The sequence below is a fragment of the Eptesicus fuscus genome, chromosome 10 (assembly GCF_027574615.1).
Source record: "Eptesicus fuscus isolate TK198812 chromosome 10, DD_ASM_mEF_20220401, whole genome shotgun sequence".
Lineage (NCBI taxonomy): Eukaryota > Metazoa > Chordata > Mammalia > Chiroptera > Vespertilionidae > Eptesicus > Eptesicus fuscus.
In genome coordinates, this window is record NC_072482.1 from 19,319,597 (window position 1) to 19,346,278 (window position 26,682).

At 45.7% G+C, this 26,682-nt stretch overlaps 1 protein-coding gene across 9 annotated transcripts in view; it reads left to right on the forward strand.

The window, feature by feature from the left end:
* The window catches only part of TFAP2B (transcription factor AP-2 beta), a 28,200-nt gene extending 13,864 nt beyond the window's left edge, over nucleotides 1-14,336 (forward strand). For 6 of the 9 annotated variants that reach the window (XM_054722167.1, XM_054722168.1, XM_054722169.1 and 3 more), the window contains 6 exons: nucleotides 3,686-3,905; nucleotides 5,718-5,836; nucleotides 8,020-8,161; nucleotides 11,115-11,374; nucleotides 12,433-12,495; nucleotides 13,643-14,336. In XM_054722167.1, the coding sequence (XP_054578142.1) occupies nucleotides 3,686-3,905; nucleotides 5,718-5,836; nucleotides 8,020-8,161; nucleotides 11,115-11,374; nucleotides 12,433-12,494 (803 nt within the window). In that variant the 3' untranslated portion in view covers nucleotide 12,495; nucleotides 13,643-14,336. The other 3 variants (XM_054722172.1, XM_028133929.2, XM_054722170.1) reach the window with 2 other exon arrangements.
* The last annotated feature ends 12,346 nt before the right edge of the window (nucleotides 14,337-26,682 follow it).

Sequence of the window (26,682 nt, forward strand, 5' to 3'; positions counted from 1 at the left end):
ACTTTGCCCCTAAAGGGTGTCTGCAGCTTTTCTTATGTTCCACCTTTCTTTGTGAGAATCCTTTTATTTGTCTTTCCAGGATTTCAGTGCTCATTTTGTACAATTGTTATATATGCATTTGGAATAAAATTTAGCCCTCTGGTAGATGAGAAACAATGCAAGTGTAAGGAAAGGGATGCTCTGCTGGTGAGAAGTAATTATTTTCAAGCAATGCTCAACCTCTTGGAGGCTTCCTGGTATGGTGTACATATCTAAGCCCATGTACCTTTCAGAAGGATTTAGCCCTTGAGTCTATTTCCTCCCTCCTTCCTCACCAGCAGGTCAGATTAAGAGGGTCTGTTTCCAGTCAAACACAAAGATCTCAAAGCTACAATTTCACACTTAAATTTAAAGAATACAGATTAAGAGCTAGCCTATTAACACTTTGGCTCTATATAGTCCACTAATAAATAATAGTCCCTCTAATAATTTTTTTCCTCTTTCTTAAATAAAACTCCAGTCACAGTAATGAAATATTATTCAGTTTTTAAACCTTTTCCTTCCCCCCCCAAAATAATGCAAGGGAAAAGGGAGGAGGGGAGCAAGTTTTGAGGGTGTTACATGCAGAAGTTGGCCATGCTATCCAACTGAGAACTGAAGAGAGAAAAAACACACACCACAGAACAGTTTTAATGTATGCACAGAAAATTGTAAACATGTAAAGAACTGAGAGCTTCGTGCTGAGTTTTGCTATGCTCCATTTCCTTACCATTTCCTGCTGTCGCTTTAAACCTATCTTAGTCATCTCTGGGTTCCGTGAGCAGGAACAGTGTACTCATAATTACTAACAAATCAACCGGGCCCTGTTGCTCTCTGGGTTTATTGATAAACTGAAGGAAAGCAGAAGGAAAAAGACCAAGAATAAAATATGGGGGTAATCAGCTGAGCTGAGCAGGTGTGAGAGTATAGAGGGGAAGGTAGATGGTAATAGTGCTATGGACTTAAAGGAAAGTTGGGACTAGAAGTGTGTAGGCTCTAGTCTAGGTGACCAATGCTAAGGTCCAGGTGGAAAAGAGCTTTTAACCTGAGGTTGAGAAAATACAGGATAGGAATATGATGGACACTTACATTTAAAAACAGAAATATCTGATGCCTGTCTGTTCAAATAATTGTTTATGGATAAAAACAAACAAAAAACTCCTTCCCCTTCTCCCCCAGACAGTAATGTGCTGACAGAAGCTGACCGGATTGGTGATATTTAGGTGATAATGTATATGTGGAAAGGAAGGTACAGCCCATGGGAGGGAGCAATACACATTCCCCAAAGGAAAGAGCTCTTGTCAGGTAAATCAGGCAATTAACAATAGTGAAATTAGAGGGCAAGTTATAAAGTGTCTCTAAAGGCCTGGCTCTTTTAAGAGATCTGACATCTGGGACTGTGAGAAGCAGGTACAATTCCAATCCTCAGGAGATATTCAGTTATCCAGGAACTAGGAACTGAACTTACTATTTTTAGATTCGTGGGTTTTCTTCTGTTAAAATATTCTAAGTAGTATTTAAATATGAAAATGTTGCTGAGTATCAAGCGTGAGATTTTTATACAGTTTATGTCTACAGTTCATACCATGTCAGAATACAAAGGGCAATCTATATTTTGGGGGAAAGTTTTCCAAGGTTATCTAATGTCAGTTCCCATGATCATACCTTATTTGTTTATAATGCTTGAATATGAATCTGACATATGGAAATCAGAACTGCTGTGAGGAATAAGATTGATTAAAACAGATGTGGATGCTGTATAAGAGAATTAAATGATAGATGTTCCCATCCCAATCACTGTCTATTAAATGAATTTAACTCAAACTTAATTAATACTCACACTTCAACTTTTTACTGGTTCACTCTTAAGTGGGAAGCAACATCACTGATGAGAATATGATGAGGGGGATGAGAAAGAAGCAAGCCCCTCTGTAACTCACCACCTCCACCAGGTCAGTGCACAAGATCCACTCTGCTAGCTGCCATCATCCATCTGCCCTGGGATAAGGTCTGGGACTCTGTGGACAGAGCCAGGAATCCAAAAATATCTGCTAAGCAGTCGCAGAAGGGAAGGCTTCAGTCCCTACACCCACTGCCCTAGGAAAGCCCCCTTCCACGAAGTCTTTATAAAGGGCTGAATACAATGCATAGTAAATAAAAGATTTGGGACCTAACTGGCTTTTAGGAGGCTCTAAACAATCATGAAGGTCTGAATGCTGGAACCTGTGGTACAGAGAATAAGCTGTTACAATATTGTGTTGGTTAGTCTGTTCTATACAAGGGAAATTATACAACTTGCTTGACATATAGAGTTCTAGGCTCCAGATGGCAGAAAGAGCATATTTTTCTACTACCAGGATTATAGGGAGAGACAGTCTTTATTAAAGAGGGGGAAGGGAAGCTTCCCTTTTCAACAAATTCCCTGGACTCTGGTGATCAACAAATACTGCTTGAATATTTGGAGCCTCCTTACCCAATGGAAGAAGCTAAGGTGTAGGGCAAGTCGGGAGAAGTCGCCTGCACGGTGGCTTCTAGAGCTTGCCGAAAGCAAATGGGTTTCGGCAGTGTAGAAGTCCAAGGGAGCAAGAGTGCCAGGGAACTGGGTGGCTGACCGTTCACTGTTCCTCATTCCCAGCCTTCTGGTTCTACTGAGCCCCGCCTCTGCCCGGGGTGCAGATGACACTGAGACAATTAAACAGAAATACAGGCTGGAGACACTGAGTGCGCCTGGGTAGCAGTGGCAACCAGCTGTCAGCTCTTATTAACTTCTGCATAAAACATACCTTGAGTGCGGTTTGTTATCAATTACTTGCCGAAATGAAACAACTGGGGCAAGGCAAGACCGCAGCTCACATGAATTAGAGTGATTGGTTGATTGATCAGGGCACCTGTTGTAAATCATAACTGCTCCAAACAATCACAGCCGGTGCTTTGTGTTAATTTGTAAACAAAATTCATGTCACTGCGGAATTGCTTTCACGGGAGAGGAGCATTTGGGTTCATTTCTAAATGAATCTGGTGTTATGAGGTAGGAAAGAATGGGATTCATTGTAGAGAAATGAGCAACTCTTTGGGGCCCAGCTCCCCAGCTTAATGGTATTACTTGGCGGGTCTTGGTCACAGCACCTGATGGGGCCCACCCTCCTGATCCTCTGCAGTGATGAGACCAGGATTTGGGTCGAGCGGGAGAGGAGGGAGGGGCTCCCATGAAGACCATTACCATTTTATGTCATGCATAGTGACAATCACCTTCAGGAGACAGAGGAAGAAACCAGGCAAGATCCAGAGAGATTCAGTGAAATGTCTTCAGGTCACAAAGCCAGTATGTGATGGAATAGCATTTGCCCGGTTCCCTAGCACAATCCAAACTCTGGGTTGCGTCTTTATTTCTGTATGCAACGAAGGGGGCCGTGGCCAGCGACACTCCTATGTCTCCTCCACACATGGGGTAAATTTCCAGAGGATGGACGGCTTTTCCACTTGCTGGCACACAGTGCTCTGAACGCACCGCAGCGCCACAAACACTTCCTCCTGCAGCTTTCCACTTAGCGCGCGTCCTGTGGCCGGGGCCCTGCGCACGCACCGACACATTCTATCAGCCGGTCACCAGGATCGAAACCCGGTCACCTTTATGGCATTTTTTTTTTCTCTCTCTCTCTCTCTCTAGTTCCGGTTCCTCCCAAATCTGTGACTTCTCTGATGATGAATAAAGATGGCTTCCTGGGAGGCATGTCCGTCAACACGGGCGAGGTGTTTTGCTCGGTTCCCGGCCGTTTGTCTCTGCTCAGTTCCACTTCAAAGTACAAAGTAACCGTGGGGGAAGTTCAGAGACGGCTCTCGCCCCCCGAATGCCTCAATGCGTCTCTCCTCGGCGGCGTCCTCAGAAGGTAAAACGCCCCCACGCTAGCTTTTATGGGGCGAGGGGGAGCGGGCTCGCGCCAAAACCGCTGTGAAGCTGGACGCGGTTGCCTAGCAACCGGGCGTCCCGAGCGCCGAGCGAGCGGGGAGCTGCTGCAGCCGGCACGTGCTGGGGCCCGGGGCGCAGTCGCCTCCTTCGGACCCACGCTCTGCAGGTCCGCGCTGCCTGGCGCGGCCGCGGGTGCTCGCCCCGGGGAACCTTCCCCTTGCCCAGCCCTGGCCCGCGTCCCGCTCCCTCCTAGCCCCAGGACACTTCCAGGGCCTTCTAGCCTGAGAGAGACCTAAAAGCTACACACACTTATCTAACACAGAAGTTGCACCGAGCAAGGTACTCTGATCAATCTCTCTATTTTGATTATAATGCAGTTGGCGTCTAAGTTGGTCACAACCCACGATTGCACTGTGCCCCACAGTTTGAAAAACTTTGTTCTAGACCTGTGACCTTCTTTCCTCAGTAATATTACCACCAATAATCACAGTGATACCGCTTTAGAAGTATCAATAGTTATTCCTTGGGGCCATTAAGATACTCCCTAAGATTGGAGGAAGACAATCCATAGGCTCCTTGTGGAAAATTGAGGTGGCTTTTATCTTAAGATCTAAAGCCTCCCCCAAAGTCCCTGCCAACGCCGAACCCTTTGGTAATGGCACTGACATGAAGGTGACATCGTATGAGGTGAACTGTTCGCGTTAGCCCATTTCAGGGGTTGGTGGTCCCTTTCTTTCCTAAAAGTGGCTGTGTGAATAGCAAGAGAGGTCAGAGTAACTGGTTCTTTCCTTGTATTTTTGCGCTTACCTTAGCACACACAGGGAGAGCCTTGGGGGGAAGTAAGGGGGTGACCTGCGGGCTTTTCTCACTTTGAGTCCTCTAGCTGTGCTCTACTTCGGTTCAGTTTTCAAGTGAGTCCTTTGAGCCCCAGAGTGTGGAAGTTTCTTCCAATCACCTCCAGGCCTTAAGTGTGTGTGTGTATAAAACTTGCTATGAGATTAAGTGAGATAATATAAAGTGTTTATCACATAACGAAACTCCCTACAGTGTTAGTTTTACTGTTGTTATGATTAGCATCACCATTAGTTTCATGTTTCAATCTTCCTTCCCCTTTTAACCCAACTCCATTTTATAGCAACTCTTTTTTTGAAATATATTTTTTTATTGATTTCAGAGAGGAAGAGAGAGGGAGAGAGAGATAGAAATGTCAGTGATGAGAGAGAATCATTGATTGGCTGTCTCCTGCATCCCCCACACTGGGGATGGAGTCCTGACTGGGAATCGAACCCCGTGACCTCTTGGTTCCTGGGTTGATGCTCAACCACTGAGCCACACCTGGATGGGCTTATAGCGACTCTTGACCCCTTCCTCGAAAAGCCCACCTCAGCTAGTGCCTTCTCCTCTCTGAACCACCCAGTTCTTTCCTCTTTTCTGCCTGGTTGTGCTCACCCCATTTCTGCTCACCTAACTGGCTTGGTGACAAGGAAAGAGCTTGTGTGTATGCAACATCTACCTTCTCTAGACCCACAACCTACACCCTAATTATTCCCATCTGCTATCATTTTTAACTCATGAGATAAAAAAAGAAAATGCTCAATTTTTTTATGCCCTGTACTGCAGAAATTAAGCAAACCTCAGCAAACTATCAGCAAATAACCAAAAGGAAGGGGGGAAATGTGCTAACCTCAAGTTAAAACCTCTTCAAGCTCCACTGGGCTTTAGATTGCTAAGTCTAAACTTTGTTTCAGGAACACTCCGAGGTTAATCAGAATGTTAATTCTTGCAATTTCAGAGCCAAATCGAAAAATGGGGGGAGATCTTTGCGGGAAAGGCTAGAAAAAATCGGTTTGAATTTACCCGCGGGCAGGCGCAAAGCAGCAAATGTCACGTTACTCACCTCCCTGGTGGAAGGTAAGCAAGACGTGTGGCCATTTCACGAAGTGGCTGAGCTTAACTGTCGACTGAAGGCTGACATTTTACACATTTCATGATTAACTGGAAATCATTGCAATTGTTGTGCCCTTATGAGTAGATGTCAAGCGACTGGTGGAGAGAGAAGTTCAAAGGTCTTTTTACTTAGAGGGAGCCAGCAATTGTAGAGAGGCCACTGGAGGTGGATAAGGGTCCCTGTGCTGTGAAGAGTACTCAGGTTCAGCCTCCAAGCCAGTGCAGGGGTCACCCTCTGCTGCCAGGTGCAGGACAGAGCGTCTGAAATACCCTCTGAACTCTGGCAAGAGTCACTGTAAATAGCAATCCATTCTATACCCCTTCTCCTTCCCAGATTTTTCATCTGAATCAGTAAGTAGTAGCAAATACATTGTCTAGTTATGAAGCTATTATTACATTCATAATTCTTAATGGTTATTTTAAACTCATGTCACTCCCAGGGCCCTATACTCCTGCTGATTGATTACATGGGACTTATTGTGATTGAAATACAGCTTAGTAAGGCCTAGGAGAAAATTGGGTGGGGCGTGGGGAGACATGGAAGGGAGTCATGTGTGAGCTTCAATATAGATTCATCAGTTATGAATTAAAGGAACGTAATTATAACAAACACATTATAATTTGCTCATCATTTTGGGGTTGGGGATGGTACTTATGGTATATAATAAAAAGGATCTTCTGAAGTCTAGAGCAAGAGGACCTGCTGTTGAATTTGTGGGATGATGAGGAAAGGACAGGAAATACATCCAGATGGTCCTAATGGGGGAAGTTGTAGAATTTTGTCTAGAGGCTAACATGTATGTTTTTTCTTCTATTTTCATGGGTGTTATAGTAGGACATTCATGTGGGGAACTGGTTTTTGGAGGACAGGGTCTTAGACTATTTAAGCAGCAACCATAAAGTCATCACATTTATAGGCACTGCACTTTGCCAGCTTTAGGGCAAAGTTGCCTGGCCCAAACTTACCCTCCAGTGGCAACAGTCACCAAATACCCAGACCACATTTATTTGTGGTTGACTCGCAGCCTGGGGGTTTTACTTTTTGCCCTTCAGGGCATTGGTAATATCACAACCCTCATTTTGAAAAGCAGTCACGGTAATCTCAACCCAAGACAGGGATTTGGATGGAAAAGGGGAGGAACTGAAATTCCAATATTTGGTTGGCAGTTTTCAGTTTTATGAGTTGTTGCAAGCACCACTTCTGGTCTTTTGTTGTTACGGCCATGATGATGATTAAAGTAAGACATGGTCCTTAAAAATAATGTGGCTATGGGATAATTCAACGTATTTCTTTTTCATGTTTGGGATCTTCCCTCGAACCCCTAAGGCTGTGCTTTAAAGGGTGATAATGCCTTGTTTGAGAGGGGCTTCCACAGAAGCTGGAACCTCTCAGATACCCAAGTTTTCTATAGCTGCCCTGCCACCCCTGTGCAGTAGAAAGTCCTTAAGTAGGAGGATGATAACGGGGACCTCTGAAGAGGAGACACCTGAAACCCAACTAGCTGGAAACAGACACAGACACGGAGAATAAATATTTCATTGCTGGATAGAAATACTCATATGTGTAACATGTTTATGGAACATATCTTTAATGTTCCATATGGGACATCTTTAATGTAAGTGGATATCTGCACACATGCTTTGTGTTTGTATATATTGGTTATTATTAAGAGACTTTTCCTAATACAAGTATAGGAAGATACAAAAGATAACACCAAAGATAGGAAGACTTTCATATTTATCTAAAGTGGTATAATCCTACTAAGAAGAGTGGTATCTATCTTGAATATCCAACCTAGTGTCTATGGGCAATTGTAAAGTGGCTTCTGAATCTGTTGGCCCTGCTTTTCCTTAAGACAGAGCATGGGGTGTGGGAGGCCTGAAGCTATTCAGGGAATATCTAACTAGGATTTGGCTGGAAGGATAATCAGGAAGAGACTGGAAAAAGAGGCAGGAGCAAAGTTCGTTCCATCAAGTCAGTTACAGCCTGAGACTCATTTTTACTTCAGGCATCTGTCACACCTTTGCTTTTGCCTCCCAACAGCTGGCCTCTTCTGTAAGTAATCAGAATTGACCAGGGCGCCCCTCCTGCCCTGGCAGGATGAGAGGCTGGGTGCTGATGATCACCTCTGCTGCTGCTTTTCCAGGAGAAGCTGTTCATTTAGCTCGGGATTTTGGCTACATCTGCGAAACAGAGTTTCCCGCCAAAGCTGTTTCTGAGTATTTGAACCGGCAGCACACGGACCCCAGCGACCTGCACTCCCGAAAGAATATGCTGCTGGCCACCAAGTGAGTGTCGCAAATCCCTGGCTTCACCTGGTTTGGGAGGAGGGGAGGGGAGGACAGTGCAGACCTCCTTTTGAGGGGTCGGGGTGGGGGGGCAGAGAAAGTGCTCAGCCATAGAAGTAGGATTGATTGGCAGCCTGTGTATTGCAGGGTTGGAAGCCCTCCCCGCTCTGCCCTCAGCCCCCCCTCCCCCCTCCGCTCCCCCTCCCCCTGTTGATTATGGGCTGTGGGTTTGGGGTAGTCTCTGTCTGGTCTATTTCCAAGTTTCTGGTGAGGATGGCTTTAGGCTTCTGAATCCAGGCTTTTCAGAGTTCTCTTCTCCAACCCTGGAGTTATCGGGCAGATCTCTTCTCCGTGGGTCCTTGTTCCACTTCTTCCCTGGATCCCGACGTGCACATTTCTGCCTGGGTTTCACCTCTCCCTGTCACATCCACAGAGCCACGTGTGCTCACTCAGGGGCGTCTGTAGGTCCCCCACGTGTGCCCATCTCTACCCGCAGCTCTAATGACTCTCTTTCCAACGTTGCTGTTTGGCATCTTCCACAGACGTTAAATTTACTACAACTCCAGAGGGGAAAATAGTAAATCTCTGGCTAAATTTAGGTCTAGAGCTCATTTGAACTTTTACAGTGGGTTTTCTATTTATTTGATTTACTCCCGTCTTTGGCTTCCGTGTCATATTGTTGGTGTTTTATGGCCGGCTCTGGCCTGCGGTGGGCGGCGCTGCGTGCGCCCGCACGTTCCTCTCGCTGGGCAGGCGCGGCCCGAGCAGCGGCGCTCATTTATTTAGCGCTGGAGGACGCGGTTTGCTCCGTTGACAGCGTAATTTAAAGAAATATATGGAAGGCTGAAAAATCATTTGCTCAAATTTGTCCAGATGTTTTTGAGACGTGATTGGAATTTGATTGCCCCTTTCCGCAGGGTCAAAAAATATTAATGTCCCAGAACTTTAATTGCTTACAGACCCTGGTTTGGGCTTTGAAGATTGAAAATGTTTGACTTTTAAGCATTTGTTCTCCCCAGTTCAGAATTTCCTTATTGGCACTTCGGTAATGAGTACAAACTTAAGGAAAGACTTTAACCATCTCTCCCGACGACCCAAACCTGGCACCCACCCTGTTTTTAGAAGGTTTTCCTCTGATATCACAGTAGCAATAGAATAGATCTTTGTCAGTAAATGGCCCTCCTACCCATTGCCTTATGTCTGGTGGCGGGGGAGGGGGGACCAGTGGTGTTTTATAAAGGAGTAAAGGTACTTTGGGGGGGAAATAAAACCAAATGTATAATTCGATGACAGGATTCCACAAACCACTCTGTCAGTTCCCTAAGGAATGCTTGTAACTTCCCCCCTTGTGGCTTCTCTTAGGCCGGCACTTCTTAACCTGGGGTGAGTCTCAGAGCCATCTGGGAGCTTTATCAATATATTTTCTTCTTTTTTTCCCTTTATTGTATCAAGATATTTTTGTGTGTGGACCTAGCCCAAAGCCCCCTGAATTGGAATCAGTGGGTGTTCATTTGAACCCCACGATGCTTCTGGGGTACCTCTGGTTTAAGAACTGCCCTATTTAGGTCAGAACTGTTCCATGTTTCTTCTTTGGTGTGAGGATGTCTGTGTGCATTTTGAATGGAGAAACCAGAAGAAAGGGGGTGAGAGAGGATGTCTGTTAGTGTTTTCTAGCCACCAGCCTTAAAACAAAAAACCTTTCATGTGGGGATGGGAAGGAGGTGTTCTCCATCCAGGTGAGCCATTACTCCTCCTGGGGGTACTCTGGGAAAGGACGCCCAAGGGTCACTCCCACTAGCCTCCAGGTACCTGCCTGCATTACCTGTTGGCCAGGCCAGGTGTCACCAGGTGTCAGATTATCCCAAGGGGGCCTGGGGCTGGAATTCTGTCGTTTTTCATTTCTCACCACCCCCGCTCAATATGGTGGAGGCAGGCTGACGGAATGAGCCTGCCAGTGGGTGAAAGGCTGTGGCCTTTGGGTGCCATGCCTCTGACTGCCAGCAGAGCCAAGCCATTGGACCTGCCAGGCTCAAATCCTCCTGCCCACCTCCTATATGAAACTCTTTTCAAATAAGCTCAATCTATAGTTAGGCCCACAGGGTTTTTAAGGCTGGGAGATTCCTCTAAATTGTAGGTGCCTTGAGGAAATAAAAAAAACCTTCAACAAACAAAAATCTTCCCCTCCCAGTGTCTTAACCATCTACCTTTAGGTTTTATTTAAACAACGTCGAATTCCTTTTATATTGACGACAATTGTGTTGTACAAAGGTTTTCAGTCACCCACACTTGAAAGAAAAAAGTGTGTGTGTGGGGGGACTGGAAAAATACCTCCCTTCCCAAATACTGCAGGTAAACAGATTTTTGCTTTGAATGGAATCAGCATTCTCTCCTGCAATAAACAGTTGCTTGCCCTGGGCCATGCAAGGCTCCAGCAATCTGCTTCTGTGCCAGGGACAGGCTTGTGGCCCAGGGGCTTAAATCTTTCAGGGCTTTTTGAGCCTGATAACCAAGAGGTTGGAGAGGCAGGGGAAAGGAGGGGGGGAAGGGTTTTTAAAAGAACAGCCAGGTGAGAGCTAAAAATTCCTGAATATTCAAAACCAATCGCTAAAGCCTAGCAGATTTCTCAAAGCAGTTATGCAGTCCTGGAATGAAGGGGAAAAAAAAAAAAAAAAAAAGACTGGAGGGGCTGGGGGGAGGGAGGATAGGCTGTGGGATGCAAGGGGTGTATAATCTCTCCACCCCCGCTTTCCTTCCAGTCCCAGCTGCTCTAGAAGGGCGAGCGCTGGGAAAGGAAACAGAGCGGAATCGCTCACATTAGCCTCGCTCCCCGGCTGGCTCTGCGGTGACCGGGCGCCTCTGGGCTTGTGTGAGCATCTCCTTTCTAATGTCAATGACAACGACGCTAAGGGTGATTTTTTTTTTTCCCCCTGCTCCTCTCCCCACCCCTTTGCAGGCAACTTTGTAAAGAATTTACAGATCTGCTGGCGCAGGACCGGACGCCGATTGGGAACAGCCGGCCCAGCCCCATCCTGGAGCCGGGGATCCAGAGCTGCCTCACGCACTTCAGCCTCATCACGCACGGCTTCGGCGCCCCGGCCATTTGCGCGGCGCTCACGGCCCTGCAGAACTATCTCACCGAGGCGCTCAAAGGCATGGACAAGATGTTCTTGAACAACACCGCCACTAACAGGCACACGTCTGGGGAAGGCCCAGGTAGTAAAACTGGCGACAAGGAGGAGAAACACAGGAAATGAAAAATTAAAAAAAAAAAAGGAAAAAAAATGTTTTAAATACAAAAGGAAAACAGGAAAAAATTAATTTTAGCTTTAAAATACTGGATTGGCTTTGGAAGAATTATATTAGGTAGAATACATATGCAATCAAAATTAAACCAGAAAAGCTAAGTAACTTAAAAACTGAGGCGTACCACGGAGCAACAGTCTCGGTTCTCAGTGTCTATTTCAAGATACACTTGGGAGACAACCGTCCGGATTTTCCACTTCGGTTCTTTCGAGCTTAGTAATACTGATAATAAAAAGAAAACCATGTTTCCCCCCACCCCCTTTGGAAAAATAAACATAAGACTAAACATGAGAAAACGCTAACTTATTGGAAGAAAATCGGAGAAACTGTTGGTGTCAGTGCTTTGACAGCTGGTTGACTGAATCGCACGAACTTTTTAATTTTTACTATTTTTTTAGGAAAACTGTCTCGAAGTCCCCGCCCTCCCTCCCGCCCCCTCACCTCGCCCCTCTCCCAACTACCCTTTTCTACTCTGCCCTCCCTCCCTTCCTCGAGCTGTCGCGGGAATCTTCTGGGATGAACAAGAGTGTGGTTAGGCCTTTTGCATTGTGTTTCAGGCCCCTCGGCCCCCCTGCCCCACCCCGCCCCGCATTTCAAACTCACCGGTGCGGGCTCCCAGGCCAGCCGCTTGCCTACTTAGGGAGGGCGAGGAAGGGCGGGGTGGGAGGCGAGCGGAGATGCAGGCGGCGGTGGCTGCAGCTTTGGGTACCCGCCCTGGGCAAAATCCGGACCAATAGGTTGATTCAGACTCACCATCCGTTCTTTTCAGAAATGTTACTAGTTCCCAGCCTTGCCGGCATCGGTATACAGAGAATCTTGCATTTGTTATAATATTTGTGTCATCTACCAATTTTTAAGAATAATAGTAAAAAAAACCAAAAAACCCACACCACGATATGAATACGTTGATTAGTATGTAATTCCTTCGGAGGGGTATGTACCATTTCATTCTCTTCTGTTTTCCAAAGCTTTGCCCGCATGGTTTATGAGCTTCTTCAAAGAGGACTGGGGCTTCCTACACAATCTATAAGGTACAGAGAAAAAAAAAAATCCGATCCCTCTTTAATCAAAGCCTGTGTGTCAGAATTCTGCAGGTGCACTTCTTTAAAGAAGCTCAAAGGGAATAATTTAGAAAGTGGCCAATGAGAGATTGAAGCAGCTCTGAGTCTAGTTGCTAGCAGATACCTCATCGCGGAATTCTGTGGAACGGCTGAACTGCAAAACGAATGTTAGGGGAGAGGCGTAAGGGTTCTTGGAGCCCAATATTTTAACAGGATTGCCCTGCCTTTAAAGTGGGTTCTATTTCCTTGGGCTCTTTGGCGACGGCTCTGTTAGCGGGCAGAGAAGCAGCTTTGGGAATGTCGTGGGGACGAGAGTGGGGCAAGCTCCCATGTTTCAGCAACAATTGCTTTCTTACAAGATGCTTTATGAATGAGGCATCCTCCCTCTCCCAGACGTGCGCTTGTTGTTGGTATATGATGGTAAAATAATGCAAAGTGAAAGGAGATGTATTTCAGCTTTGAATTTCACCGTCTGGATATACTGGGGCTATTCCCAGTGGATAAAGTTTCATGCATTTTAAGATCTCTCACTCCTGGCAGCCCCTCTCTGTTTTTATCTGTGCATTATTTTGAAATAAGATCTGGAACCCATTGTCCCCCACCCTCCCCAAATCGGTGGGAAATCCCCTGGGGAGGGGCGGGGGAGGTAGTTCTCTAAATTTAGTATCCATACAGGCACCTCTTTATACAAAGTAGACTTTAGGACCTTTGCAACATTCCTTGAAGATAAGAGGGCTTTCCAGTTAGGACCCTCTGGGACGCTCAGTTCTGCCGCCAGGGTGGGTCTTGGCCTTGGGAGGTTGACGGGCTGGGTGTAGGAAGCTGCTGAGAGCTTTGCGCAGACATTTTTATGGGGGAGGTGACGAGGTAGGGAGCTGGTTTCAGGTCACCAGGAGGGCCCAAGCAAGGGTTAATGTGACACTGCCAGCTCCTTCGGGGGGGCTCAGCCCTAGGAGAGGGGAACTAGACCTCACGGAGAGCTGTAGGCACTCCATCTCTCCCCAGCTCAGAAGCCTGCGCCACGGGTCCGAGGGCCTGGCCGCTAGGATTAGGTGTATTCTGATTGCCAAAGGCCAGGAGAAAGCACACTGAAAACCATCGTCTCCTTTCCTTGCAGGGCAACGCGCCCCACGCGTGTGACGTGCGAGAGACGCGATGGACGCGCCTTGCTCTTACTGTGCAGGTCCTGAGAGCGCGTGGGCCACTCGCGCCCAGTCGTGTTGAGGACATAGAATCAGCCGCTGGAGGGGCCGCGGGCCGCCTGGGCCCTTCCCGCTCTCGGTCTCATCTTAAGGGCTAAGGCGACCGAGATAGCCCCACTCTCCAGTAGGTAATGGGGAGGCGTCCTGGGGGCTGCAGGCGGGAGGGGTCTCAGCACCGCCTAGGCGCTTTGCTCCCAGCGGCCACCCCGGGCGCCTGCTCCTGGAGGGCGAGGGGCCTAGAACTGTCCAGGGAACCGGAAGTTCCCCCCACCACCACCTTTGCTAGGACGAAAACTCTCTCCATCCTCAGGCTCCAGAAACGGGTGATGGGATAGGCATGGTCTTACTTGGCTACTCAGGCTTCCGTGGTCCTTCGCCCTCGTTCCCAAGTTCCTCCCACGCCCCACCAAGTAGGGCTGGATGCGCGTCTCCTCCGCCCCCAAACCCGGCTGGAGACAGCCCTGGCCCCCTCGCCCTTTTTCACTTCTTTCCTGTACGACCCCGCCCCCTTGCTGTCCTTAGCCAGGCCCGCTATGTTTATCTGATAATTGAGTTATTCAAAGATTGGGTTTCCTTGGGCCCATAAATCAATAAACAGGATTAACGCAAGAGTTGGCCTTTTTTAAAGCGAGCTTTTTTGAGTTTTGTTTTCAAACCAAACAGGTGAGTTGCAGCTCTCCCCCCACCCTACTGTCTCTGGACAATTTTATCAGGGCCCGGCCCCCTCCCTACTGCTCGGTCCCAAACCAAAAGCACTAAAGACAGAAAGGACCATTCAGGACGCAGCCGCGCTTGGTCCCTCACACCTTCCACTTTGCAAGTTCCTTTGGAGGTTCTAAAGATTTCCCGACCCTTTTCTGTCCACCTGCCTCTTCCTATAGGAATTGTGAGTCTCAGGGGAGCTTCCCCCCTGCCCCCCCCCCCAAATAGTGGTTCTGGTTCTGGGTGAGCATCCCATCTCAAAGTGATCTTGAGTTCCCCCCCACCCCAACTCGGAAGGTACCCCCCACCCCTGCGCTGCCCCAATTACCTTGAACTTTCTTTCCCCCTCTCTGGCTCCACATCCTTAGCTTTCTCCACCCGCCACATAAAGCGCCGAAGAGGCTTTTCAAAGACTGGGGGGCTGTTTTATTTTCTTTGGCCACCGAAACTACTTTCTCTCAAGCGATTATTTCATATCCTAAGAAAACGTTGGTCGAATGGAAAACCTGAAACCCCAAACTTATCTACACACTGTCTCTCCGGTACAAAGCCTTACTTAAAATGGCAACTTGTTCCTACTTGGAGTGTTTATAGAGAATTTGTCATCACATCTGATATCCTGGAAGGGTAATACATTACATGGAAAGGAAATAACCTTAAACCATCTGATGTTGCCTCAAGAGCCCACACAGTTGTTTTCCCTCCTGTGCTGAAGTATGTTAAATTATCGGGGGAGGGGGGGAGAAAGAAGAAAAAAACAAAACAAAATTAGTTTTGTTTTCTTTTTAAAAGCGGAACAAGAACTATTCTTTAAAGGCCAAAATTGACTCCTCTGCTGAGTTGGTCTCTAATTCACTAACATAGTTTTTGCCACATAACTTCAATCTGTTGACTCTTCAGGAGAAGAGTGCTGGAGGGTATCCATGTTAAGTTTGTATATATTTATTTATGCTTAATTTAATGGGAATGTGTAAATATGGCGAGCAAGTAGTTTGGGATTATTTATCTGTGAATCTATACCTCTGTGAATGGGTGGTAAAAAAAAAAAAAAACCCGCTTGACCCTAGATAGAATCCTATCTGAATTTTTCTGTTCTTTATAGACAAGCTGTTATGGTAATGGGTAGAAATTGGTTTATTGTCCAGTGTTGATCTGATTTACATAAATAAAAAGATCGTTGTGTTTTTGTTGTGTTTTCATCCTCAGTTTCTTGAATATGGAAATTGTTTAATCCAGAAATTAACAGACAGAAAACTCCAACCATAGCCAAGAGGTTTGTTTTTTTTTGTCCCCCCCTCACCAAAACACAGGCAATGTCTTTGTTACATCATAAATACAATAAATTTTGCTTCTCAGAAAAACTGACACTTTTTGTTTTCAGTAGAGGTGTTTTAAAATTCCAAATTGACACTCTTCTCTCCTATTTCTAACCAAGTTGCAATAAAAGCTCATGTTAATGGTATCTCTTGCTTTATTTTGCCCTTTTAAAGAATGAGGCGTCAAACTTACTCCCCAATACGTAAATTTAGTCACATGTGTCAGCAACTACAGGGGCTCTGGGTGCAAATCACAGATGATGCTCCTCTCCTCACAGCTGGCAGTACAGCGTTCTGGCACAGTGTTCCTTGAAGGAGAGGGTTCATGAGAGATGCCCATAGGGCCAGGTCTGGGCTGCTGCACCCCAAACCTTGGGAACCTGGGATCTGGAGGAGCCAACTGGCTCACTTCGGGATTGAAGACAACCCTGACCTCATCAGCAGTGCAAGGCCCTCCAAAAACAAACGAGGAAAAAGACCCTTGACCCAGAGGAGGAAAGGCGGAGCTGTCTTAGGAGGTTGGTTCCTACCTTCGGCTCAGAGGCTTAGAGAAGCCAGAGCTTTTCTCAGTTGGGTTAATGGGCTGCAGCCCAGTCCTAATGGGCTGCAGTGACCAAACATCTCAATCTGTATTTCATCCCAAGGCTTGGGCGTCTTCCCCGAGGCTAGGAAAATAAAGTCGTCCAAGATGTTACACAGTTTGGACGAGTCACTGTTTCTTTTTGTAACCCAAGGTCTTTATCTATAAAATGTGGGCCTCCTAAGGTCCTTTCCAACATCAACATTGCCTAATCATTAAAAGCAGAAAAAGCAATATGTATATACATTTGAGGAAAATAGACAAAGTTAAATCTTGATAAACTCAGGTTATGAGAGTACTTAACATATAGTTGGTGCTCAGTTATTTACTAAAATGCCTCCTATATCAATTTTGTGTTTTTCAGGTAATCATTCCCAGTTGGACTTCCTTATAAGGAAAGTCAGAAGGGACAATGTAATCTGATTTATGTGAGATTTCCCACTCCATGTCTTCTTTATTAATTAAAAGGGGGTGCATCTTGGCTAAAACTATAAATGATTGAATCAAAGGAAAGATCCTCTCTAAAGGAAGGGAAGTAGAGGAAGGAAAGAAAACCAAGGGAAGTGTGATTAAGAAGGCATGCAATCCATTCATCTAGAAAGAATACAGGCATAAATCTATGTCTCTGGCTCAACTGTATTATATTGAGCTTCCTTTTCATTTGCTTTTTGAAGAGTGAGTGTTTGGTTAGGACTGGGATTATACAAAGAGGGTGGTGAGTAATTTCCCTATCCTATGGCAAATTTTTCTACTTAAAGTTTAGCTCTAGCTCTGGAGAAACAGACCTGCCATCAATTATCCCACAGGTAAATTATAGACCTCCCTCACCCCTACCCATCACCATTGGACAAGGAGAGGATCTGAGACAATCACCTTTACTGGTAAAACCCAATATCCTGAGGGCCCTGAATGTGAGGAGAAAAAACAAGCAGCAACAACAAAAATCTAGAGGAAAGAGCTGGAAGGAAAAATTGGGAAGGGAAGGACAGGGTAGGGAAGCCGAGACCGACAGCCTTGGCTAACAGAACGGCCCTGGGCTGCCTGTGTGAGAGCCTCAGCCCCTTTGTTACTGTCTTACCCGGCTGCGGAGCGGGTGCGTGAAGAGCTGCAGCAGTGGACCCTGACCACAGGCCCAGCGCGGGGACCCTAGGTGACCTTGGAGAAGTGTCGCTGCTGCCCCTGCCTGCCTGGAGGCAGCCCACGCGGGCGAGCTGTTTACAGTTCTCCCAAAGCCTGCCTGCCGGTATTAGCGGCTTAAGGGCCCTGGTTAAAAATAATGCTAGGAGGAAGATCCCATTATTTTTTTTTATGAGGCCACATTCTTTTTCTTCATGTGCAAATAACAGCCCCGTGGGATCTCTTCCTAGGGACCCAGGGCAGCCTGAGCTTAGAGCTACCGGAGAAATGCTGGCCCAATGGGATCTGCCCCTTCTTGAGGGCGCACTGGACTCCCCAACGCAAGCTGCCTCCCGCGCTAGGTCTTCGAGGGCGCTTGTCTGTCAGGCTGAAGCCTCAGAAATTAAACGCGCAGCTCCCAAGTCCATTAATTTTAGCTTCCCATTAATCTATTTATAAGTGAGCCAGCGCTGGCTCTATAAATACAGTCCCTATAAAATTGAACTCCTTCCCATAAATCTTCCAAGTTGTTTATTTACATGTATTCCCTCGCCCTCTAACGAGCCTCATTTAACTTAGGGAAGACCCTGGTGGGGACGGGTGCGCTCACCCTTCGCCAGCCTCCCCGCTGGCATCGCGGGCGCCCGGGGAAGGGAGGGATTGCGGGAGCGGGCAGGGCGGAGGAGGAAAACTCATTTTTCCTTCTTGACTCTGTTTCCTTGTTTCTACCCCAAACTCACTCTCTCCATATTTCCCATCACAAGCTCCACGTTGATTTATATCGTCATAAACAGCATTCTTGCAACCATACTTCCCTCATAGCTTGGGGTGAGCTCCTTTTTCACTTCCCTGGCAGCCACTATTTTTAAATCAGACCTCATAAATAACCTGCAGGCTGCCTGAGGATGAGGTCAGCGCCGCGTCTCCCCGGGTCCACTTTCTCAGCTCGCGTCCCTCCTTGCCCCTCCCCCAGGTCACAGCCGGGCGCACGCCCTCGTTTCCAAAAGGGACAGCAATGCGGAGCCTGGGGCCGGAGCGCCTTGACCCGCACACCCTGCCAGGGTCTGCGAGCGCACGTACCACGCGTGCGCCGCCCCCGCCTGCGCCCAGCACACGCACACAGCGCCGCTGCCCGCGTGCAGGCACGTTCCCGGGGTTGCAGGCAGGGTTCAAGCAGCGCGCAGGCGCGGACACTCACACGCACGCACGCGCGCGCGCGCGCACACACACACACACGCACGCCCCGGGGCTCCCCGGGGCATAATTCCAGCCCCCGCATGGCCCCAGGGCTGGCCCGCCCTCCCCGCCGGGCTTCTGGTGCGCGCTCTGGGGTCAAGGCGCAGTTTGCAAAGGACTGCTGCGTGGGCAAGCTGTTTACACTCAGAACGAGGGAGCAGGTTTGTCACACAAGTTCAGCACGTTCCACGCTGGTCAGAGGCGAGCAAGGTCAGGCCGCAACTTTTTGCCCAGTTGTTCGAAACCTATTGGTCCCTGCACACTCTGCCTTTTCTCTTCTCTTCCGAGGGCTGCAGCCTTCTGGAGCTGTAACTCAGGCGAGAGGCGACCAAACTCAAATAGGGGTCACACCTGCTGCCAGGAGAGGCCTCTGCATAAAAATGTTCTTTAAAAATTTTTTGTTTAAGCAGTGGAATAGCCAATGGACTTAGCAAAGCGTGACTTGCCCAGGCCGCACGGAGGGCAGCTCTGGCAGTCATCTGTGACTCGACCACCAGGTAACGTCCTGGACGTGCCGGCTCACGGGGATATTAACAAACATTGCAAGGGTGTGGCTGCCAGATGTCATTAGCCAAGGCACTTAACTGGGAGGAGGGCATGGCCAGGGCATATGGGCGTAGGGTATTTTGGGGAGGTCAGAGTCTGCCCTGTGTTATAGCCAAGTGTTCTGAGTTGCACATTTATCAAGTGGCTGGAGTAAAGGATGAGGTCTCTCCGGGCGCTGGCACATGAGCGGTGGGATACAGAAATGTGGGAAGGGGAGCTTGACTGGCACTGGGCATACAAGTCTTTCCGGGGTGGAAACTAGGACCCACATCAGACTGGGTGTACTACGTAGACTGAGGTGGAGGACCAGGTCAACCCAATGAGTTCTAGCGCTCACCATGTGAACCACGGAGTCCTTAGCTCCAGAACTCTGTGCAGGGTTCAAGCAGATGTGCAATTAGAGGTGGGCAGCTGGGAAACACCCGATTACAGCAAGGGCCTGAGCTGTTCAAGTGGGCAAAATGTGTGCCAGCGTAATCAGAGTTTCCAAGGAAATAGGATTTTAGATAGTTTATACACAGCGGTGGATTTTACTGCTAAACTGTTCTAGGTTTGGAAAGGGGCAGAGCGGGGTTGTACCACATGGTTGGGAAAATCCTAGTCAGTACAAAGAAAACAGCCATAAAACCAAACCAAACCTCAGTGCTCCATTAGTCAGCCTCTCCATCCCCTCCCCCCCTCCTTCCAGCAACCCCTTCCCCCAAAAAGTGCCAGCACTAACTTGGAGATCAAGGTATCGATCTTGGACCAGGATGAATTTTGTGTATATTAGTATGTTATCCTCCCAGACAAATGATTTTACCAGCAAACTAGGTGAGACCCTTTTTGGTTGGGGTTGTTTACACACACACACACACACACACACACACACACACACACAAAACAAACACACAATATCACAATATGGGAACTCCCCAATACCTGCACTAATACAACAACCACATCAAAACATTTACTCATGTGAATTTACTTTGTCATGAGAGTTCCATGTGTTAAGGGACCAAGAAAAGATTATTTTTTCCCCCCCATTTCTTGGGGATTAGGGCTTTTGCTTTCAAGATAGAATTATTTTGGCCAGAGATTCCTAAAGACAGGAAATGTTCACGATTTGAGGCAGAAGCACAGTTCACTCTTTTTATGTGTGGTTTCACACACTTCCCTTTTTGCTATTTTTAGGAGGGGGAGGTGTAGGAGTCAGGAGCCCTACCAACAAAATGGGCCCCCTGAGTGATTCATTTACTTTTATGTTCAATCTAAATATTCTTCTCTTCTTCAAAGATAAGGGCCATTCAAGACAATGGGGCCAAATAATCCAAAGAAGGAGCAAGCTGATCTGGGTCCCTGTGACCTTTCCCCCTTCCTTTAATTCTCAATAGTGAACATCTGTGTTCCGTGGCCAGTGTCTGAAAGTAATAAAGACAATTAGAGCTTTTTTATTTTTTCTTGGGCTAGAGGGGTCTGGGTGCCAGTGTGGAGAGGTGAAAACTTTGTCTATGGTACTGTTCTTGCACGATGAAATGGAGGGAACAGCCACTAGACCTGGGTACTTTGCAGGCTCTGGGGAATCTAGGGTGGCAATTATGGGTACTGAGGCTACAGGTAAGTCATATTGCTCCTTTCCTTATTAGATTGTGGACATTTCCCCTCAATCCTGTCATTTGCCCCCTCTGAACCAGGAAAAGAAGATAATGTCTACCTCACTCCAGCCTTTGCATTTCCTTCCAGCTGTGAGGCCTGTTAAATGAGGTGTCTGAAGAATACATTCTCCCTCTTTTTAAAGGCTTTTCTCTCTCTCCCACCTAAGAACAAACTAAAATCAAACTAAACCCCAACAATTTGCCAACACATAAACACCCACTGCATGTTAATCAATTGAAGCGTTTCACTTTCAAGTGTGTAAAATTGCAAAACCCTCCAATTTTGATGCCATTTGAAAGGGTTAACGTTCTGAAAGAAGATATTACAGATATAACCAATTAGAGACATATATCTCCAAAACAAATGTTGAGTTGCAATAACACGTTTCTTAGTACAAGTTACCCTTATGGCACTTCGCTGTGGATAATTTATGATCCAAGGCTTGTTTCTTGTAGAGGACATACATCTGATCGTATATTAGCCACATATGGGTGCATGAAACTGCATAACAGTTTAAAACGCCTGGGTGATGTTAACATTGAAAACATGAAACTATCTTTGTCTGTGTCTATAACTGTATATGTATCTCTTGGAATCTCAGTTGCAGTGATGATTTGGAAAACCCATCCTCTGTCTAGTGTTCTCAAGTTTGTAGAAGGGGTATGTCTAAGAGCCAGAGAATGAAACTTTAAAGTGAGGGTAGAGTTTTCCTGTCAACTGGACACTGGATGTCCTTCCTGCATGTCATCATTCTAAGGTCTATACAGAAACATAAGTTTGCAGTTGAATTTTTCTACATATAATCCCATATGTGTATAGGCACAGACAGAAGACTGTTTTCATTCATCGTTTCTCCTTGATGCTAAACATGTGTTGGGAATTTTGGAATTCTAACTGCGCTAGATCGTATTTGTGACTTTGTTCTTACACATGCAGTTTAGAAACCTACAAGGTGATAACTAGGTTATTCTTTCTCTCCTTTTCCCCCCTGTTAATAACTCTGTCCTTCTTCTTTGCCTCTCCCCCACTGATTCCCCCCACCCCGGCATTCTGTCAAGCAATAGGCTGTAAAATAGTTATCCAGACCAGCAGCCAGGCAAGTGCCGTTTGAGAGTAATTTCTGCCCCAAGCGTTTAGCCCAGGGCAAAGCAAGCGTGCTCTCTAACTGATCAACCTGGATATTTCATTATTCATTAATTTACTGTTTAACCAAATCCCACTCATTATCAGAGGCAACGCTTGGCAGAGCCCAGCGAACAGTAGCAGTTGGTGTCAGGCGTGGAGAATTGGCCCATTTGATCCTGGGCTGTTTTATTATTCAACACCACTGACTGAGAAAAAGGTCCATGAATAATAAAGAGCCAAAGCGTGTTTGAACTGAGAAGCATGACACAGCCTTACAAAACAGCAGTTAGAAAATTAAAGGCAAGGTGGCCCAGACTTTGCATTTTTTATCTTGGCTGTGGGCACAGACATTTATATCTTACATTGTTTTCAGTGATTTTTTTTTTTAAGTCCTAAGACAGAGGCATGTGTTTCAGTCTCACCCTTTCAAAACGGACCATTGAAGAACTGAGGAGCAAACTTACACAGCAAGAAACAAACATGCCTCCAGATGGGAACTTGAAAATGTAATTTCTAACCTTACAATCAGGTCCTTTGTGGCCCTTCTCAGCTATGAGGATGATTTCGGTGATTTTAATTCTCCTATGGATCTGCCATCATTCATACCCTGGGTTGGTTTAATGATATAATTCATGATGCTGATTAAATGCATGTTAATTTCCTTTTCTATGCAACTGGTTTTTGGACAAGTTTTGGGTCCCTAAGCACATGTCCACAAAGGGCAGATAGTAAAGGCTTTAGGGGTCCTGTAGGTAATATACACAATCTTGCTAATAAGAGAAAAGGGTCTGTGAAAATCATAGGGATAGAGAGAGGAGGTTATGCGCCCTCAGAAGCACCTTTTCTGGGTTTACACAGGCAATAGTGGTCATGAATTCTTTTAGGCTCTGTTGGGTCTGTAAGTGCACAGATGAATTAGACACACTTGTTGGATCCATTGACGGTTGGCCTGAAGGTATAACTGTCTTTAGGACTAACCTGTCCTGTCATTCTGTTCACATGTACTTTTTATTCATTGATTTATAGTCCTTGAATAAGTATGATGAGACCTGTAACAGTAATAATAACCACCTTTTGTATGTTGCCTTCTACCTAGCAGCACTTTTGTTTTATCCACACACAGCCTTATTTACTCAGAGACCTAGAGCATATGAGCTACGGCTCTTTCATTTAGATGGGTGATAGCTGTGTAGGAAAAAGTTTCTAGGGACCAATAAAGTCCACATGGGCTGCCCATCCCCATAATATATATATTATATATTATCCAGCACCCACAGCGACTGTTTCCAGGCTGGGCTGTGGGCTGCATTTTGCGCCATGGGGTCTTGGCAGTGTTGGCTGCAATTTGGTGGGGTGTCGCTTCGGGGTTGTGGTGGGGCCTGTGTCCCACTTGGGAGAAGCCGAGTGTTGGTTTGTTGGTGCCAGGCCTATGGTGACATTTCTTTTTAAATGTCCAGTATGCATCATGGCAGCTCCTGCATCGATTGTCTGCCCCTTGGTGGTCAGTGAGCATCATAGCTACTGGTTGGACGGATGGACACTTAGCCTTTTATATATATACTAGAGGCCCAGGGGGGTCCCTCAGCCCGGCTTGCACCCTCTCCAATCTGGGACATACCTCTCGCAATCCGGGACCACTGGCTCCTAACCTCTTGCCTGCCTGCCTGCCTGCCAGCCTGATCACCCCCTAACTGCTCCCCTACTGGCCCGATCACCCCCAACTGCCCTCCCCTGCCAGCCTGATGGCCCCTAACCACCTCTGTCTCAGCCCCCACCACCGTGGCTTTGTCCGGAAGGACATCTGGAAGATGTCTGGTCTAATTAGCATATTACCCTTTTATTAGTATTGACTAGAGGCCTGATGCATGAAAATTCGTGCAAGAATAGGCCTTCCTTCCCCTGGATGCTGGCACCAGCTTCCCTCTGGCACCCAGGAACTGGGCTTCTAGCTGCCAGCAGGCACCCGGGACCCGGGCTGCTTCCCTCCAGGCCCGGCTTTGTCAGGATGGACATCTGGAGTGATGTCCAGAAGACATCCAGTCTAATTAGCACATTACCCTTTTATTATTATAGATATGTTAGTGTTGAATCTTTTTCTACATGTCTTTCAGTAGTTTTAAGAAGAGGCCTTAAAAACTTCTGATCTCATAGGACTAAAGTATAGTATTTTAAAAACGAGATCCATTACAACAAATACTTTTTGGCATCACAGTTTTTGGCATAAATTATAAGCATAGGGTGAAAATTGTTCCTCCAGCTTTGTTGGGATTGAAGGGTCAGGATAATAAGATAAAGAACTACATTGTTTTCTTTCCTAATATGATGCACCAGGTTGTTTACTTATTATAAATAAGAGTATAAGTTAACGTAACTGTGACCATGATTGAAATTTTACAATGTTTTCTCAGATCATGCCAGTCCTCATGCTATCATGAGTATGACTACTTATGAAAAACTCCAAAAGTGAAGAATATTAGACAATATAAGGCAGTTCATCCACTTGAGAATCACAAGGTCCTAGTTCTTCCCTTTCTTTCATCTTTGTTTCACATTGAGGTATTTAATCTTATTCTCCAATGAAGTGTGATTTAGGACTCCTAAGATTCTTTGAGGCCCCTTTAAATCCTTGGGACTTAGAACTTCAAAGGGCCTGGAAGAACAGCGTGTGGGAGGAACTGGTCCTCATAGTCCTGGAGAAGAGACACTCTATTGGAAATAGGGAAGAGGAAGAAATCTTAGCATTTTTCTGGGATCGATGGATCATAGGAATAAACAAGCTTAGTATAATTATCACCTCATCTGGGAAAAATTTTTTTCCTAACTCTTTTTACCTCCTGTTATAATTACTCTTTTTAAAATCTTTTGCCCTGATTCTCAAATTAAAATCACCTAGAGGGAGTTTAAAAAATACTGATGTCCAAGCCACATCCTCTGGTTTATTTAATCGGAGACACTGGTATTACTCCAGAAGATCCCTAGGTGATTCTAATTGGTATAACAGACCAATGCCTATGTTCTCAGAGCACTTTCTACATAATATGTCACTTACCTTCCTATTATAAGTCTCTCTCTGGCCACTTCAATTATAAATATTAAGTGTAAAGACCATGTCTTAATCAGCTTATGTAAAATGTGGCTTGTAGTAGTTGTTCATTCATTCAATAAATTCTTACTGAGCAGTTACTAAGTTGTAGAATCTGGGGCTACATCAGTAATAAGACAGACCTGTTTTTTTTTTACCTTGTGAAATTTATAGTCTTTTATCCTTGAAGGCAAGTATGTTGATCCTGAATTTGTGAATCTATCTAGGGTTAGCTGATAGCTGGCCAAGAGGCATCTTAGTACAACGTAATTGTTGAGTGCCTCTTATGTTCCAGATGTGCTAGGTTCTGGCTGCATTAGGACAGATGAACCAGGCTGGTTTGGGCAGATTGTTTTATTCACCCTTTGGATTGGCCCACCCTGTGACTCCTAAATCCTGTACATTTGCGATAATTTTATTTAAAACCCACTTAGGGCCCTAGCCGGTTTGGCTCAGTGGATAGAGCATCGGCCTTCGGACTGAAGGGTCCCAGGTTCGATTCTGCCCAAGGGCACATGCCCGGGTTGTGGGCTCAATCCCCAGTAGGGGGCATGCAGGAGGCAGCTGATCAATGATTCTCTCTCATCACTGATGTTTCTATCTCCCTCTCCCTCTTTCTTCCTCTCTGAAATCAATAAAGAAATATATTTAATAAAAAAATTATTAAAAAAATAAAACCCACTTAGGTACACAATGAATTTAAGATTTGCAAAATCTAAAAGGTTTCTACAAATTGCTAAAATACCTTATGGTTTTAATCCCTAATGCTGCACTCTAGATGATAAATGGGATGAGTAAGTATTTACAGATTGCTTCAATTTCTTTTACTATCATTTCACCCAGAGTTAGGACACAGTATATTTTTCATGTAATCTGGATATTTTAATATGGTATGCCTCATCAACATTTCCTTCTAAGTCAGACAAGTATTATATAGATTACACAAGTATAAACTATTTGCATTTTACTTTATGAAATACTTTCATTTATTTAGGTAACATCATTTAATTTTATCCTTGCTTTGAGATGTAAGGTGAGTACTAAAGCCCCTCTCTTGATTTTACAGGTGAGGAAACCTAGGCTCTGGTTGGGACCCAAGCTCACCTTGCAAGAAAGTGGCGGAGCAGATTAAGTTCTGTGCTCTTTCTATGTTCCATACTGCTGTAAGGTAAGTATGTATCCATACATATCATAGAAATGCAGAAATACTAAGTTTTGTTATAGTACTTGAAATGCAAAAACAACAAGTTTAGCATATTAATGAATTAATAATATGATATATTTTTTAACAGCTTACTAATTTATATCGACTGGACAAAGATGTGCATACATATGTGAGAAGTTTGAACCATACAATATTTAAAAGGATTCAACTTTACTTATTTCAAATATATAGAAGAAGTGGACCTGCAGTAATGAAAGATTCTGTTTAGAAGTCCTTACAATGCTAACTTTGATTAATACCTAAGGTTGCTTTGTAATTATGCTCTCAATTATTTGTATGTAAATGGGTACTCCTAAATGCTTGAGGATACTAAAAACAGTGTATCCTCTTAAGCAGTTTATGTAGTCTCCCTATAATCTTTATTTACACTAGTAATTTGTTCAGCAAGT